This window comes from Schistocerca nitens, chromosome 2 (genome assembly GCF_023898315.1).
Source record: "Schistocerca nitens isolate TAMUIC-IGC-003100 chromosome 2, iqSchNite1.1, whole genome shotgun sequence".
In the NCBI taxonomy this organism is placed as follows: domain Eukaryota; kingdom Metazoa; phylum Arthropoda; class Insecta; order Orthoptera; family Acrididae; genus Schistocerca; species Schistocerca nitens.
In genome coordinates, this window is record NC_064615.1 from 628,900,741 (window position 1) to 628,919,866 (window position 19,126).

A 19,126-nucleotide genomic window follows, 5' to 3' on the forward strand; every position below is an offset into this window, starting at 1 on the left:
TGCTGAGCTGATTGTGCGATAATTCTCACACTTGTCACCCCTTGCAATCTTCGGAATTGTGTACAAGATATTTCTCCGAAAGTCAGATGGTATGTCACCGGACTCTACATTTTACACACCAGCGTAAATAGTCGTTTCGTTGGCACTTGGCCGAATGATTTTGGAAACTCTGATGGAATGTTATCTACAACTTTGCTTTATACGATCTTTAGTCTTCCAAAGCTCTCTTAATTTCTGATTTCAATAATGGATCCCCCATCTCTTCTACATCCACTCCTATTCCTTCTATCATGTCATCAGACTATTCCTTCCATTTATAAATGAAATCACTGTAGTCCTTCCAACTACCCATTCTCTCCTCTGGATTCAGCAATGGAATTCCCATTGCACTCTTACTGTTACCACCTTTGCTTTTAATTTAAGTTGTTTTAACTTTTCTATGTTCTATGTCAGTTGTTCCCCCTTAGTTTCCCTGCACCTGCTACTTATTTCATTCTTAAGTGACTTGTATTTCTCTATTCCTGACTTTCCCTGAACATTTTTGTATTTCCATCTTTCATCGATCATCTGAAGTATTTCTTCTGTTACGAGTGGTTTCTTCACAGCTACCTTCTTTGTACCTATGTTTTTCTTTCCAACTTCTGTGACTAACCTTTGTAGAGATGTCCATTTCTCATCAACTTAACTGCCTACTGAACTATTCGCTGGTACATTGTCTACAGCCTTGAAAAACTTGAAGCATATCTCTTCATTCCTTAGTACCTCCGGGTCCCTATTCTTTTTGCGTTCATTCTTCCTGACTATTCTCTTGAACTTTACACTACTCTTCCACACTACTAAATTGTGAACAGAGTCTACATCTGCTCCTGGCTATGCCTTACAATCCATTATCTGATTTCGAAATCTCTATATGACCATGATGCAATCTAACTGAAATCTTCCCGTATCACCCAGTCTTTTCCAAGCGTACCTCCTCCTATTGTGATTCTTGAACAGAGTATTCGCTATTACTAGTTAAAATTTATTACAGAACTCTATTAGTCGTTGTCCCCTCTCATTCCTTGTCCCAAGCCCATATTCTAACGTAACCTTTTCTTCCACTGCATTCCAGTCGCCGTTGATTATCTCCCTTCGCGTATTGTGTTACCTTTTCAATATCCTCATATAATTTCTCTATCTCTTCATCTTCAGCTTGCAACATCGGCATGTACACATGAACTATTGTTGTCGAGGTTGGTTTGCTGTCGATTCTGACAGGAACAACCCTATCACTGAACTACTCGCTGTAACACACTCTTTGCCCTACCTTTCTATTCATAACGAATCCTACTCCCGTTATACCATTTCCTGCTGCTGTTGATATTACCCTATATTCATCTGACCAGAAATCTTCATTCCATTTCACTTCACTGACCCCTTACTACATCTAGATTGAGCCTTTGCATTTCCCTTTTCAGATTTTCTACATTCCCTACCACATTGAAGCTTCTGACATTTCACGCCCCGACTCGTAGATCGTTAACCTTTCGTTGGTTAATCAATCTTTTTCTCATGGTCGCCTATTCCTTGGCAGTCCCCTCTTGAAGATTCGAATGAGAAGATCCGAATGCGATCTTTTCCAGAATCTTTTACCAATGGAGAAATCATTATGATACTTTTCTCAATTACAGGCCACATGTCCTGTGGATACATGTTATGTGTCTTTAATGCATTGCCCTCTGCATCCTCATGCCGTGGATCATTGCTGAGTCTTCCGCTTTTGGGCGCAGTTTCCCAACTCAAGGACAAGAAAGCGCCCTGAATTTCTGTCCGCTGCTCTGCCCTCTCTCCATACATTCTGACAATTAACACCGCGCCCTTTAACACGCTAGTGCTGATAGGAGTATGCTGTGAGTTGCATTCACTTGTCATCTCTATCTCTATGAACTATATCAGGCTACACTGATTGTCCCAATTGGACCACACATTCTCTACCCTAGTACCAAGCATTGAACTTTCTCTGTCCCAGTGACCGCATCAAAAACACCATGAGGTGCTAGGCCTACATCCATACGTTCAGATGCATATCCAGTCAAATTACATATTGGTGATGTGTAACGAAACACATGCCAACGCCAACAACAACAACAACAACAACAATATTAAAGCTTACTGATAGTCTTCTTCTTCTTAGCTGTTAGCTGCTGCTGCTGGTGGTGGTGGTACTTCATACTGGACATATGTACAGACAGCGAAGAAATTAGTGTTCACACAATCGAATCATAAAAATTAAAACTGCTTGAAGGGCGGGGGGCTGTACTTGCACACCATTGGTGCTTCGAAATCCTGATGCAACTAGCAGAGAGCATTATGAAGTTAATGCACAGACATAGCACCATTGGCCGCAGAGAGAGGGGGTGAGGGAGGAGGAGGAAATTCTGGAAATGCTCATACTGTTGTCATTGAGTGCCAGATACTGGGAAGCCTGATGCTGACGTGGTCAATTCCAGGATTTTCTGCCCAAAACTCCCATTGTCCTCCTACTCCCAAAATTTCATCTCAATCAAACACATGGTCTCACTTATCTAATATCTAAGTCTTATTCATCCACTAGCTGAGAAACCCAGCGTTACTTGGATAGCTGTGCCCAAGAACATCATACATGTGGAATTTATTTTTTATTTATAAAGCTCCTTTGTATACATCATTTGAAGTAGTATCATTGGGGATTGGGGACGTGAACGAAGACCTTTTTTGCTTCAGTAACACACACACACAGATATAGAGCCACAGAAAGGCGAAAAGTAATTGACCCTAAGGTCCACGCCTGCCACATGCAACGTCTGGATTTTTGCTTTGTTTGTGGTAATAAAATAACAAGCTCACTGCGAGTTGACATGTTAAGGCGAAATGGTAAATTGTTAGAAACAAGTGGATTAGAGGTACACAATTTTACTCCCTAGCGACGCTTTCCGTCCAATTTTTTTCTTCTGTGTTGCTACGTTGGAAAGAAGTAAATTTAAGTGTCTTTGTTTAAGGGGAATGCAGGACGCTCTCGATCAGAATTATGTCACGCCCTGCTTTCGAAAGAACTTTCCAAACGGTGGGCTAAAGCTTCATCTTAGCGAGCAGGAGCAAATCTCGCTTCACGATCTTCACTGGATTCTTGAAGCCCAATATTGCTCAGTCGTTTAGCTATTCTGATGTATTCAGAAAGTTTCGACCGTTTTCTAGGCTATTTTCTTCATAAACAAACCGAAAACAAAATTTAATGACTAGCCACGTAAATCACGACGCCAATTTACTAAATTAGTTTTTCCTAGAAGAGAATATCCATAAAACGTATCGAAAGAAATAAAACAATGTCGTTCAGTTTTTAATACACAAAGCGAAATCAATTAAGTAAACTCGCTGTTAGTCTGTGTTCGTAATGATAAGATTACGGTGCTTAATTTTGTAACTGGTGTGAACTTCCCAAAATGCATCACTGTGTTAAAGAAAATTAACAAGGCCATCTGTAGGTTCTTTGTGCTACGAAACTAACGATGCTATCTACTGGTTCTTTGATGAACTACGATGTGATGACTAAACATCTGAACTACTAAGCTGAGCTGACGATTCTAGATAAAACTTTAAATCACTGTACCTGCGGAAACCACGCGAAATTTCTTCTAGTAATTTTGGAGTTTAACGTGTTCGAACAGACAGACGAATTTTACACAAAACTTTAAATTATGTTTTCCTTTTTATCTGTGATCCAGTTTTGCTGAAATGAGGTAAACAAACAATAGTTTTACAGTTTCATTGTTAGTGTAGATATAGACAGAAGATAGAGAATACACATAGGTAAGTCACGAACGTTCTCAAACTGCACGTGGTAACGTAAATTTCTTTTTATCATCTTATTTGATATTAACGTAATATGATGCTAATTGAATGGGTTTGTACGCCAAAAAATACAACAAAATATTTCATCTTTAATAAAACGTATATATTTAAAATGTCTAAAGCTACTAACATTACTTCTACAGCTTATTTTACGTATGCACACAGTTTGGCTGTAATGAAATGAGACACTAATTTCAAGTCATATATTAGTTTGGCTCAAAAAACTGCGTAGAAAAAATATTTTAACCACGAAGAGGTCGAAGGATGTTACAGATCAACCTCTTATCACGTTAAACTCTAATAACCAGCATTTTTAATAACTTTTGTGTTACGTAGGATCAGTTCAGCGCCTGCAGAAATATTGTCATATATCAAAACTTAGTTCGCAACTAATACTTGTGTCTATGGAAGCTGGAGGAGGGGAAAGTAGTGTGCGCGGGTGGGTGCGCGGGTGGGTGTGGAGGGGAGGTGGGAGGGAAAGTAATGTTATTTCTGAACTAACTCTCATTGAGTTGCCTGTAAAAATGTTCGTAGTATTTTTGCACTAGGATACTAATAAATCTTCAGTTGTATTTTCTGTGGGTTCCTTTCCGGAATCTTCGGCCGATTTTTGTTTAACGATTTTCCTGACGTTTTGCCTGCACGAGTACGTCAAATACTTACCTTCCATTGCTGATGGAAATACACTGTGTATTTTCGCACCCTCGTTTGTCTTAGACTAGAAAATTGTTGTCAATTCCGAAGCTGTGTGTTAGCTTCGAGGGGTTAAATCACGAACTATGTTATTTTACCTCCATATCTGACTTAGTCTGTTGTTGCACTCACCCCTGGCTGACCCGCTTACCAAGCTCCTTTTCAACGAATAGCTGAGTCTCTGCGTCCATTACAGCCCCTCCGACTGATAAGATTTTGATGTGGTGCAGCATCTTTCGGACGGGACTTTGGGGGTTCTTGGCAATAGTCACTGCCAAGTTTGGAGGCATGAACAAGCTCGAAATCTGAAAACAAAGAATAAGATGCATCAGGAGCCACATAACTGTTGTGACACGCATTTACTTGTAAACATGGCTCTATAACTATCCCAATTAATATAAATAAAGCTCGTAATAAACATTTTTCTTTCTGAGCGGCCGGCCGGCGTGGCCGAGCGGTTCTAGGCGCTACAGTCTGGAACCGCGCGATCGCTACGGTCGCAGTTTCGAATCCTGCCTCGGGCATGGATGTGTGTGGTGTCCTTATGTTAGTTAGGTTTGTGTAGTTCTGAGTTCTAGGGGACTGATGACCTCAGAAGTAAGTCCCATAGTGCTCAGAGTCATTTGAACCATTTTTTTCTTTCTGAGCATTGCAGTTGCATTCAAGTTTCCACTGTGAAGGATCTATCGTTGTTGGGCATCAGCTCCAATCATTTCGTATCGAAAACTTAGCGCAGTCATACAGTATTTGGGACATCTTCAACAAGTCTTTACCAATGTTTTTCTCATAGGAAATTAGAGTAATGAGTATTCTATACAGAAGTCTGATTGATGGTTGACAAAGGTTGTCGTTCCGCGTCATAGTAAAAAAAGATATTTCTTATATCCATTATTAGAGATTACTTGCCAAATCCTAATTATTACATCTACTCGACTCTTACTAGTTTAATTGACCGAAGCACCCAGCTTTTAATTTTCCGTGCCCAACAACTTTGCGTACATGGAACCTCAAACAAGTTAATTTGAAAGAGCACCACTCGCTCTTACCACTTTTATTGTCAGCACTGTGTAGCAAGTTGCATTCCTATAAATACTACAAAATTATCGTTAAGACTGATATCAAGCTAATTATCTCCGTCTCTGAAAGCGTATCTATCTTAGGTGGATGTGCCTTCTGTAACAGTAACAAGAACCAGTCACACTCACACGTAGTGTAGAGCTTTCATCTGTCTGGTCTCCACCTCTGTATCAACTTGCAATTCTCGCTGTATATTACCGCTTCTTCCGGCTCGCCTTCCTATTTCCGTTTCCTCAAACGTATACTTCGCAATCTGATATCAGAAAGTTACGTGTAGAGGTACTCTAGAGGAACAATAAATTATTGTTCAGTTGTTGTAAAACCATGTTATAGATACTACGAACGTTAATCTAACGTTTATAAAGTTTTGAAAGAATGCTAAAATCCAGATCCAAATGCTTAGGATGTAGAAAGAGCATAGAACCTCTGTTGACATGCACTCTGTCAAAGGCAACACAAATATTTACAAAATGAATTTTTAACAGTGATAAGCCACATTTACGATGGAATATAAATATTTTCAAGCAATAAATAGCGCTCTCCGTTCACCTTCCATGATGAAATATTGCCAGGACATGGTAGGATAATCCATGAGATGGTGCTTCGAGAAAGGCAGCAGAACTGTTGTGACACTTTGACGGACAATTGAAACATCCACAAACTATGACAATCAATCATTCATGGTTTTCTTAAAGATGGTGGTATTTTCATTTATTTCACGAGCATAGCAACCCAGAAAATAAATTTTCACCTTTAAGTGAATTGGAGGCGTTGTGGGTAGTTTCTTACGAAAATGAAAGGCGACTGGTGTGGTCCGAGTTAAGTCACGTAAAGCAACAGCTGGGCTAGGTTCGTCCCGCTTCGTTTGTTTGTAAATTGAGAACTCTTACTCTCCACAACACATAACCAATGCGATCTGTGAAATGAGAAAGCATTCAACTAACGAGACTCAAGTAAACACTTGCTTACATCAGGTTAGGAGTGATTTTGCCAGACAAACTGTTTAGTGACGTCAGTTTTTTTTCTGGTTGTTTTCAAATGGCAAAGAAGACTCTTCTTATCTGACTCAGCCACACTGCTCATTTGCGCATGGGATGAACCAAACAGAGAAATTCCAAGAAAAATTATCAAAAAGTAAAAAGCGCCACATGTTCCATTCTGAAAAACACGGTCCAGTCACAATGTGACCACCGTCTATGTTCGACGTTATCATGTTATAACCACTCAAAGACGTCAAAAGGTAGCACTAGCAGTGGAGGGTATATAAAGCGTGTCGGTGGGAAACAGAACAGTCCGTTCGTTGTCATAATGCGGAACAGGGCGATTTATCTGACGTCCAGAATGGCATAATAATTGGCTTTCGGGCCAAGGACGGAAGAATTTCCGAAACGGCTACAGTCGTAGACAGTTCGAGTTTAAAGCACACATGGCAAAATGGCGCTATCCAAAACCTTCGCGTAGGCAACTGTGACGCTCCACGGGCCACAGATGACTAGGGCGAATAACAGGTGCGGAGATGCGTACAGGCGATTAGACGTGCAATTGTTGAGCAACTGATCGCCCAGATGAACCCAGGGTCTGCCAACAACGTCTCCTCAACAACCGTTCAGCGAGTGTTGCGGTGTCTGGGCCTCCGCAGCTGGCGCCTGGTTCAGTCACCCATACTGACCGCAGTTCATCGGTGGCGAAGGGTGGAATTTGTACGACAGTGCCGTAGCTGGACGAACACTGAGTGGAAACTGGTGGCCTTCTGAGCTGAACCACGTTTAAAGCTCCGTCGGCGTAAAACGTCTGAAAGCAATCACCCCAAACAATCGCGGAGCGTTATAGTCTGTGAAAAGTTTTCGTGGAATTCCCTGGGTAATCTCATACTGGAAGGTACACTGGATCAACACAAGTATGAATGTATCCTTGGGAACCACGTTCATCCCTACATGCGGTTTGTTTCTCCTCAACGCGATGGCATCTACCAGCAGAACAATGAAACATGTCACAGTGAACGTGATCGGTGAGAGTGCACCAGGACGAGTTTATCGTGTTCCCCTGGCCAAAAAACTACTCGACTTTAAACCCAATCGAAATTCTGTGGGGCCATAGCGGAACGCAATACAGCGGAGATTCTGTGTGGCGTGGATGGAACAAGTCCTTAGTAGGCATGTGGAAACGGTCACGCCATTTGATGGCCGAGATAAAGTTCACTATTTTCCTCCTAAAACCACTGTAGCACGACTCTGGCCTTGTGATGTGATGGTGTTGTATTTGTTCCTGCGCTTAATATGCCAGATTGGGACATATTCTCACAATATGAGAATCAGGTTATCTTAATATACAACATGCTTTGCGCATTACAATAAAGTAATTTCAATGGACGACGGCTATAACATTCGGAACCTCACTGGAACACTCACCGAAAAAATCTCGATGGTTCACATGGATCAGCAATTAATAACTGATGTTTATACAACATCTAGTCACCTGATTATGGCAGTATGTTGCCGAAAAGCGCGAATATTGGATAATAAAAGCAACTGATTCTTAGAAAGTTATTTTTATACTTCGTGACTGTATTAATGAGATCCGTTAGGCAACTGACATCGGAGGTAATTTATGAACATTCACGAAGAACATAATTCGACTTCAGTTGAAGTTTGCGACAAAAATAACAGTAAGTAACCCAGATTATGAGTGTTGGATTGCAACTGTGTAAAGTGTCAACGAAAAACCAATACGTTTAAAAATCTCTATAATGTATGGATAATATGAGAACAAGGAACTACTATCTGCAGAACGAAAAGTAATGCACTTCCATTATAATTTAGATGTTAATAATACTTCCCTCAGTGCACTGTGGCTGAAGAAATTAACATTTTTCACAAGATATATTCGGCGTTCAAAACGCACTCGACGTGTTCAATAAATTGATAAATTCGTAACTATATTAAGAAAACGGTCGAAATCCCGATAAGCGTTTTGAAGTATCTTAAAAGATAGGGTGGTTGCCTTTTGTGTGTCACTGCACTGCTCTGCTTGGTGTTGGATGATACCCGTTGTATCAGCCAGGCTGTGTCGTATCGTGCACGCTGATCGGTGACATCTTGAAAGTAAATCTTGATATTTCCCGGAGTACTGAACACTCGATGACGCTTCGGGAGTGCAACCGGTTGTAGTTGTCTGCCTTGAACATGTCTGGCAGGTGCCCAGACAAAATATGATGTTTGGCAGAAACCGATGAGTGACTTAACTTCTGAAACACAATCGAGCACCCTTTAAGTGAAAGGTGGGCAATGGTTTCGTTACAAGGAAATCTGCCAATACCTGCACCATTTTTGGTACTAACAAGCTCGAGAAATAGCTTGGCTTCCCCAAAAAAAATAGTCGCTCAGAACTGAAGAGATTATGGTTGACAGAGGAAAATTTATGTGGAGAATTTATGGCTTAACGGAAGGGCATTTCTGAAAAACAAAAATTTCTCAACATGTTAGTCTTTTCGGAAGGTTGCTTTCTGGAGTGTAGTTTTGAAACGTGAACCTGAACAGACAAGAATATAATAGAGGCTTTTCAAATATTCGAAATGGGACGAAGGGAATTAATGGCACAGTTGCCTCAAAGAAGGGATCGATTGGTGGGACAGCAGGAAACTACTTCACTTCATTCTTATAATAACTTTCTTAGAAAGACACTGCACATGAATTTTATTGTTGCCATCGTGGTCCTCCGCCCAAAGACTTGTTTGATGCAGTTCTCCACGCTTGTCTATTTTGTGCAATCGTCTTCAGCTCTAGATAAGTGCTGCAGCTTAAATCCATTCGAACTAAGTATTCGATCCTTGGTCTTCCTCTAGAATTCCCCCCTCACTCTCCCGCCTCAATCTTATCATTACCAAATTGGCGAGTCTTTGATGCCTCAGGGTGGGACACATCTACAACTTTCGTGTCATAGACACTAACCAATCCCGCATTACTAAGACACTGGTGTATAATAGCTCTAGTCTTGTTAGAATGTCGACTCGTAAGTTAGAAGCTGTTGCTGTCTCGGATGTAACAATGGCCTTGCTTCCTGCCTTCCTAGTTGGGCCATGACTTAGTTTCATCGGCTGACACGAACTGACGAAATGTTTTGACGTACTATAGACTCCGCGACAGTAGTAATTGGACGGGTAGCAGCGAAGGCCAGTCTTCCAAATCACGACTGCAATGTTCAAAACACAAATCACTCTTGCTGTTCAGACTTGCGCTGCACCTAGCATATCTTAAAACGAATGTATGGTAGACATGAAACAATTTCAGGTGACTAACTGCCTTTTGCACAATTACTTGGTAGTACACAGATGTACAAACGGAAATGAAGTGTACCATCGACTGAAATCTAACCGAAAACAACATAGCTCGGCGCTTGGGTGCCGTAGCTTGCTATACAAGACAGTAGTGTTCAGCATTACTCACGTTGTACTCGCCCAAGACGCGTGCTACTGTATCCTCGTCGAAGCTGGGAAGTATGCAGGCCGTCTTCCCAAGGTGAAGGGCATACAATGGCATTATAAGCCCAGACGCCCAGAAAATCGGCGACGTCGATATCATGGCCTCTGGACGTCGGTCACTCGATGTGGCAAACAGTGGAAGCATTTTCCTGTAACAACACAGCAATAATGAAAGGTCTCTGTTAGATTCCTTTCATGCTATTTTCGTCGATTTATTGTTGTTTACGTTTTGCACCTTTCAATTTACTGTGGTATTTCTAAATTTATCTGGGAGGAGACTGAGCAGTGGAATACGTTATATTGACACATAAACACGAACAACCTGTCACGCAACATTTTCAAACACATTTTTGTATGTAATTCTTATCATACAGTTTCCTATGAAAAACACATCCGCCTTCTTTACTTAGTAATATGATGTCTTAAGATACTGTCATCTCCTTCCCTTCTGGTGTGAAAGGATGAATGAGTGAGAGTATTTCTAGTTGCATGCTCGGTGGTAGCAGAGAAGTTTTGTCTGCTAGAGAACAGTAGGGCCAACGTCTGAGTAGGTAGATACGATTTCTAAGGCAAAGAGGTTGTATCCTTGATGTGGTTCTGCCCGCCCCTTGTCAGGTTGGTAAAGGAAGCTACCTCTCTGGTCACTTCCTATTGTATCTGTGGGACGCCCTCGGACGGGGCCCACGCTGGTCAGTAGGCGGGCAGTTTCTGAAGTAGTAACATCTCCTGGTAAGCGCGTGTTTGGTGAGTCCGAAGGACAATGAAATTCTCAAGTCTAACTGAAATATTAATTACTTTTCTTACATATCTACGTCGAAAATGTTTTATATATTATTTTAAATCGGGATACAGTGTTGATTTTGAGGTGTATCGCGGTAGTTGCTTTTTTTCCACTCCAATAAAGGAAAGTGGAAGCACGTTGTCATGAGGCGTAATTCTGATAAAAATCATCACTCTTTAGTGTGAATGCGCGTAGAAGGGTTTTCTCTCGCTGAAATTCTTGAAATTAATAATTTCTCTTTGTGTTCAACCCACGTGGTGTGTGCTTTGTAGTAGCAGTATCACGTGCTCGTAAAATTGAGGCATCAGGTCACTACTTTGCCGTTATTAACGCAGTTCGGAAGATTCTTTAGTAACTAATGTGTATGGATTTGATTTCTTCATTGAAATCGTTGTGGAATTACATATTTTCTATAAATGTTCTTGTGCACGTGGAACATGTGGTGTGGTAACGAAACTAGCCCTCAATTACTCTTTTGATTAATATTTCGCGTATTCAAACTTAATTCATCGCTATCGCGAGCAGTTTTTCCTGCTTCACGATTCCTAGAAACATTTTTATACAGCATTTTGGTAATATTGTAGTTACATCGAACCACGTGATCTTTGTCTAAACTTCCAACACCAGTCTGTGGTTATCCATTGGCAACACGACTGCGTGAGGAGAGGAAGTTCTTTTCCTAAATAGAATGGATTGTTGATGGTTCAGTTCCTTTTTTGTGAAGACTTGAACAATCTTCGTGTGCCTGTTCGAACGTCGTATCCCATCCTGTTGCCTAATTTTTGGTTCCTATTCTTAGAAAATCACGTTTGATGTTATGGAACCCTCTCTGAGTAACACTTTTCTTAATTAATTTACAATAGTAAATAAGGCCCCAGCTTTGAGACGGGCTTTGCATGTGTTATTCGTTTTATTGAACACTGATGAATTTTAAAATAAACATGAAAGTTTAAACTTAGTTTACTTCCCTTGAATCTAATTTTCCACATCATCTGTTTACTTAAAATAATAATAAAATGATTAAAAAATGAGCTGTTAGTATGGGTGACCATTGCATAGATTTAAAAATTTATAGCAGTAATAATTTGTATATTAGTCACCCACACACCCTTTCCACCGTAAGCTCGGAAGCTTTTAAAAACACTAGGCTCATTATAACATTCGAGTAAATGTTGTTAAAGTGTTGAGCGCGCTTTGGATACCTCACGTCCACCGATCAACCACAGAAATTATCGAGGTGTGGTCGCTTGCGTGCCACAACATTAAGGATAGTCGCACCATAACGGAATGTTATCTATGGAGAAATCAAACTGATAGATCCCTGACGAGGGGTAGTAGGATTTTCCTACTATGAGTAACTGAAAGCTTTTTTCTTTCTGAGGGCATGTAACTCTAAAGGGTGGCTTAATGATGATGGCATATGTACATCTACATCATTACTCTGCAATTCACAATTAAGTACTTGGTAGAGAGTTCATTGAACTACCTTGAAGCTATTACTCTACCGTTCCGCTCTCAAACAGCGAGTGGGAAAAACGAACACTCAAAGCCTTCTGTGCGAGCTCTGATTTCTCTTATTTTATTATGCTGATCATTCCTCCCTATGAACGTGAGCGCCAACAAAGTATTTTCACACTCCAAGGAGAAAGCTGGTGATTGAAACTCCACGAAGAATTCCTGACGCAACGACAAACGCCTTTGTTTTAATGATTGACACCCCCATTCACGTATCATATCCATGGCGCTCTCTCCCCTATTTCGTGATAGTGCAAATCGAGCTGCCCTTGTTTGAACTTTTTAGACGTTTTCTGTCGATCCTGTCTCGTGCTGATCCCACGCCGCACGGCGGTACTCCAGAGGAGGACGTACAAGCGTAGTGTAAGCAATCTATTTAGAAGACCTGTTGTATTTTCTCAGTGTGCTGCCAAAAAGTCGTAGACTTTGATCTGCTTTATCCGCAACATTATCTATGTCATCGTTCCAACTTAAGTTATTCGTAACTGTAATTCCTAAGTATTTAGCTGAATTTACAGCCCTTGGATTTGTGTGATTTATTGTAACTGAAAATTAGCAGATTCCTTTTGGTATACATGTGAATGACTTCGAACTTTTCAGTGTTTAGAGGCAAATGCCACTTTTTACACCATGTAGACATCTTGTATAAATCGTTTTGCAATTGGTTTTGTTGGTCTGATGACTTTATAAGACGGTAAATGCCAACACCATCTACAAACAGTATAAGAGTGCTACTCAGATTATCTCCTAAATAGTTCATGTACATCAGGAACAGCAGAAAGCCTATAGCACTTCCTTGAGGAACGCCAGATATTACTTCTCTTATAGTCGACAGTTACTATGGACTGTGACCTTTCTGACAGGAAATCACGAGTCCAGTCGCACAGCTGAGACGACAGTCCATAGGCACCCGATTTGATTAGAAGTCACTTGTGAGGTATGTTGTCAAAAGCCTTCTGAAAATCTAAAAATATGGAATCAATTTGACATCCCCCGTCAATAGCACTCATTACTTCGCGAGAATGAAGGGCTAGTTTTTACAAGAACTATATTTTCTGAATCCGTGTTCGCTGTTTGTCATAAATCGTTTGCTTATCGTTTTCTTCGAGATAATTCATAATGTTCGAACACGGTATATGTTCCAGAATCCTAGAGCAAATCGACGTTAGCGATATGGGCCTGTAATTCAGTGGATTATTCCTGTTTCCTTTCTTGTGTAATGGTGTGACTTGCGCTACTTTCCCGTCTTTGGTATGGATCTCTCTACGAGTGAGTGGTTGTATGATTACTAAGTGTGGAGCTACAGTATCAGTATACTCTGAAACGAGCCTGAGTGGTGTGAATCTGGGCCAGAAGCCTTGACTTTCTTGCTTTAAACTGCTTTGCTACACCGCGGATATCTACTTTTAAGTTGCTCTTGGCAGCAGTTTTTTTTTTTGTTTTGTTTAGAATTCTGGAATAATTACTTTAACTTGTTTGGTGAAGGAATTTTTGAAAACCAAATTTAATAACTCTGCTGTCGTGGTACTGTCATCAGTAACATCACCATTGGTATCGCGTAGCTAAGGTATTGATTTCGTCTCAGCTCTTGTGTATGTTAAATATGACCAGAATCTCCATGGATTTTGTGGACAGACAGTTTCGTTGCGGAAAGTATTAAACGCATCTCGCATTGTAGTTCGCGCTACATTTCGAGCTTCTGTAAAGCACCGCCAATCTGCAGGGTTTTGCATTTTTAAATTTGCCATGTTTTTTCATTGCGTCTGCGACAGTGTTCTGACCTTTTTAGTGTACCATGGAGGACCAGTATCATCTTATCAATTTGTCTGGTATATAGCAATAGCCGTCGATACTGTTTCCTTGAATTTACACTACTGGCCACTAAAATTGCTACACCACGAAGATGACGTGCTACAGACGCGAAATTTAAGCAACAGGATATGCAAATGATTAGATTTTCAGAGCATTCACACATGGTGGGCGCCGGTGGTGACACCTACAACGTGCTGACATGAGGAAAGTTCCCAACCGATTTCTCATACACAATCAGCAGTTGACCGGCCTTGCCTGGTGAAACGTTGTGATGCCTCGTGTAAGGAGGAGAAATGCGTACTATCACGTTTCCGAATTTGATAAAGGTCGGATTGTAGCCTATCGCGATTGCGGTTTATCGTAGCGCGAAATTGATCGAGGTCCAACGACTGTTAGCAGAATATGGAATCGGTGGGCTCAGGAGGGTAATACGGAACGCCGTGCTGGATCCCAACGGCCTCGTATCACTAGCAGTCGAAATGACTGGCATGTTATCCGCATGGCTGTAACGGATCGTGCAGCCACGTCTCGATCCCTGAGTCAACGGATGGGGACGTTAGCAAGACAACAACCATCTGCACCAACAGTTCGACGACGTTTGCAGCAGCATGGTCTATCAGCTCGGAGGCCATGTCTGCGGTTACCCTTGACGCTGCATCACAGACAGGAGCGCCTGCGATGGTGTACTCAACGACGAACCTGGGTGCACGAATGGCAAAACGTCATTTTTTCGGATGAATCCAGGTTCTGTTTACAGCATCATGATGGTCGCATCCGTGTTTGGCGACATCGCGGTGAACGCACATTGAAAGCATTTATTCGTCATCGCCATACTGGCGTATCACCCGGCGTGATGATATGGGGTGCCATTGGTTACACGTCTCGGTCACCTCTTGTTCGCATTGACGGCACTTTGAACAGTGGACATTTTATTTCAGATGTGTTACGACCCGTGGCTCTACCCTTCATTCGATCCCTGCGAAATCCTAAATTTCAGCAGGATAATGCTTGACCGCATGTTGCAGGTCCTGTACAGACCTTTCTGGATACAGAAAATGTTCGACTGCTGCCCTGGCCAGCACATTCTCCAGATCTCTCACCAATTGGATAAGTCTGGTCAATGGTGGCCGAGCGTCACAATACGCCGGTCACTACTCTTGATGAACTGTGGTATCGTGTTGAAACTGCATGGGCAGCTGTACCTGTCCACGCCATCCAAGCTCTGACTCAATGCCCAGGCGTCTCAAGGCCGTTATTACGGCCAGATATGGTTGTTCTGGGTACTGATTTCTCAGGTTCTATGCACCCAAATTGTGTGAAAATGTAATCACATGTCAGTTCTAGTATAATATATTTGTGCACTGAATACCCGTTTATCATCTGCATCTCTTCTTGGTGTAGCATTTTTAATGGCCAGTAGTGTAAATCACATATGGTCTACACTTACATATTCAGACTGGATGGAGTGAAGACTGTCTCTTAGAAAGGCTTCAAGCGTATTTTTATCAGCTTGTTTAGATTTAAGTATGTTCCGGACATAAAAGTCTCCCATTCAGATCTCCAGGCCGCCTAGCTCTACAGATAATGAGCTGCAATCAATGAGTGTAGTGGTGTAGTATGACAGCAACAAAAATGTCGTTCTGTGAACCCTGCAATACGGACTAATGAGATGTAACATCCAAAATTAGCCGCCCCACGGCGTCATAGCATGGATGGGAAGTACAGAGGCGAGGAAACCTGAAATGATTGAGATACCACAGAGCTGACGCGGCTGGTGACACCTCTGGGCTTCACCACCTTCACTGTCCATGATATGCTGCTGGTCTTTTAGAGCACTGAAGTGGGCTGTACTAGGTGACAGTGAGTCACTGTAGGCTCCTGATCAGCCCGCCTGCACGACATCGCTGTTCGGTCCTGACCTGTGCCACGCCAGAGAGTTACACATTCCTTGTAGCGCTAGTGTGGGATTCAACATGCCTTCACCTCGCCGGAGAAGACAACCCACGTTGTAAAACCACGAGTAATAAACATGTTTCCAGACAGCGCTGTTCAACTAACACACTCACCAGCTGCAACGCCCAGCCTCCTGCGCCTGCAGCGCCACCACCTCACCTAGTCAGCCTCTACACCCACTAAAAATCTTGATCCGAGGGTTGACCGCTACAACTGGCATCAGAAATGACTGGCCACTTGCTGCAAATGGTGATCAAAAGCAGTCTTGACGCTGATGCCTTTGCGACTGGAAGCAGTTTCCGATGTGGTCGTTGTCACCACACCATTTTCGCTCATCTAGATTAGATTACATTAGATTAGTACTTGTTCCATAGATCATGAATACGACACTTCGTAATGATGTGGAACGTGTCAGGTTAATAAAAGGTGTCTATACAAGATATTACATTACACACAATATTACATGACACGTAATTATTTTTTTGTGGGGGTTGGGGAAATCACTATATCCAAAAATTCAACTAATGATTAGAAAGAGTTTCCATTAAGAAATTCTTTTAATTTCCTTTTAAATGCTATATGGCTATCTGTCAGACTTTCGATGCTATTAGGTAAGTGACCAAAGACTTTTGTGGCAGCATAATTTAACCCCTTCTGAGCCAAAGTTAGATTTAACCTTGAGTAGTGAAGATCATTCTTCCTCCTAGTGTTATAGCCATGTACACTGCTATTACTTTTGAATTCGTTAGGATTGTTAATAACAAATTTCATAAGTGAATATATATATATTGTGAGGCTACAGTGACGAGCTCTGGCTCTTTAAATAAGTGTCTGCAGGATGTTCTTGGATGAGCTCCAGCAATTATTCTGATTACACGCTTTTGTGCAATGAGCACTCTTTTACTCAATGATGAGTTACCCCAGAATACGATGCCATACGAAAGCGGAGAATGAAAATAGACGTGGTAAGCTAATTTACTCAGATGTATATCGCCAAAATTTGCAATGACCCTAATAGCATAAGTAGCTGAACTCAAACGTTTCAGCAGATCCTCAGTGAGTTTTTTCCAGTTCAACCCCTCATCAATGCATACACCTAGAAATTTTAAATATTCTACCTTAGCTACCGATTTCTGATCGAAGTCTTTATTTATTAATGGTGTCATTCCGTTTACTGTGTAGAACTGTATATATTGTGTTTTGTCAAAGTTTGACAGCCCATTTGCAGAGAACCAATTAATGATTTTCCGAAAAACATCGTTTACAATTTCACGAGTTAATTCTTGTCTGTTGGGTGTGATAGCTGTACTTGTATCAACGGCTAAATGTACCAGCTTTATATCTCCGTGAATATAGAATGGCAAGTCATTAATATATACTAAGAACAGCAGAGGACCCAAGACCGAACCTTGCAGCACCCCATTCTTGATTGTTCCACAGTTTGAGAAAGCACCACTTTTTTTGCATATTATGTGATCTGCTTATTTCAACTTTCTGCAGTCTTCCGATTAGGTATGATTTCAACCATTTGAGCACTGTCCTATTCATACCATAGTACTTGAGCTTATGTAGAAGTATTCCAGGATTTACACAATCAAAAGCCTTTGATAGATCACAAAAAATCCCAACGGGTGACTTCCGGTTACTCAGAGCATTTAATATTTCATTAGTGAATGTATATATAGCATTTTCCGTTGAAAAACCCTTCTGGAAACCCAACCGACATTTTTTAAAACTTTATTTTTACAAAGATGTAAAGCTACTCTACAATACATTACTTCAAGTATTTTGGATAAGGCAGTGAGAAGAGAGATTGGGTGGTAGTTGACATCAGACGTATCCGCTTTTTTATGCATTCACTGCTTCACACACTGCACGGCGGTGAGTGAGAAGCATTTTGTGTACCTTGTAATTGGTCGTTTTCATTGACCTCGGTGGATCATAGGGACGTTTTATTCTGGGGGTAATGATGTGAACCTACTAACCTGTCTGGAATCAAGGGCAGTTGTCACGAATTGCCTTTGGCACGTGTCAGGTGTACATTTTATAGCCTTTCTGGACACGTGTTGCCGTAGCCAAAGGCTATGCCAGCCATATGTTTCACTTATCGACGTAGGGGTCGGCCAAACGTTGCTAGTGTGGCGTTTTAAACCCAGCGTGTGTCTCCTGCACTGTCCAAATTGTCCTTCCTACATACATTTTTTCGCACTGGTAAGAGATGCGGTAGACTCCCAGTTTCCGGAGTCCTAGGACATCCTTGACTGATTCTAATTAGGTTTTCGTCTTGGGGCTGGCGGGCGGAAGGTACATCTGACATTCTGTTTCCGGAGTATTCCTCCGATTTTGATGTCTTCCCATGTATGATCGCCATCGCAACCGCCTTTATCTTCGCCTTCAGCTTGCTTTGGTCTTGCTTCTTGGATCTTAAGGTACGCCGTATTGGGCGGCTGCTGTAACCGTTACAGAATACGGCCTGTACGTGTTGCAGTTCATCTACTAGACAGTCGTGCTCTGTGCGCTTGTGTGCTTAGGACACCTCGTTGTGAAGGGGCATGGCAGTCTGAGGTGCTAGTGTGGCATCTGGACACTGCTGGACGAGTACATGCAGGATCGAAAGTTGATGGTTTTCTTCTTTCTCCGTCGTGAATTTGATGTTCTGGTGGAGCGAATTTAAGTGTTGCAGAAAGTCTTGTAGGTTATGTTCATGTAGACAGATGATGAATGTATACATATAGAAAAAAAAGACGGTTTGCAGAATGTTGACTTCAGGGCTGCTTCTTTACAGCCTCCAAAAACTATTATTGGCCAGCACAAGACAGCTTGCAGTCCATCGCTACTCAGTCTGCATGTTAGTAATACACTACTTGATGTGTTGGCAGAAGAGCCAACACCGTGTTGCTAGAGGAGGCCGAAATGCACGCGTGTAAGCTCACGCAGACTGGCGTGAGGTC

General features: G+C 41.7%; 1 protein-coding gene across 1 annotated transcript in view; it reads right to left on the reverse strand.

Moving 5' to 3' along the window:
* Positions 1 to 19,126, reverse strand: part of LOC126235212 (luciferin 4-monooxygenase-like) — a 123,697-nt gene that overhangs the window by 45,899 nt on the left and 58,672 nt on the right. Inside the window, exons 4-5 of the mRNA XM_049943943.1 lie at positions 10,080 to 10,263; positions 4,712 to 4,865 (exon numbers count right to left, since the gene is read on the reverse strand). Of these exons, the coding sequence (XP_049799900.1) occupies positions 4,712 to 4,865; positions 10,080 to 10,263 (338 nt within the window). The remainder of the gene's footprint in view (positions 1 to 4,711; positions 4,866 to 10,079; positions 10,264 to 19,126) is intronic.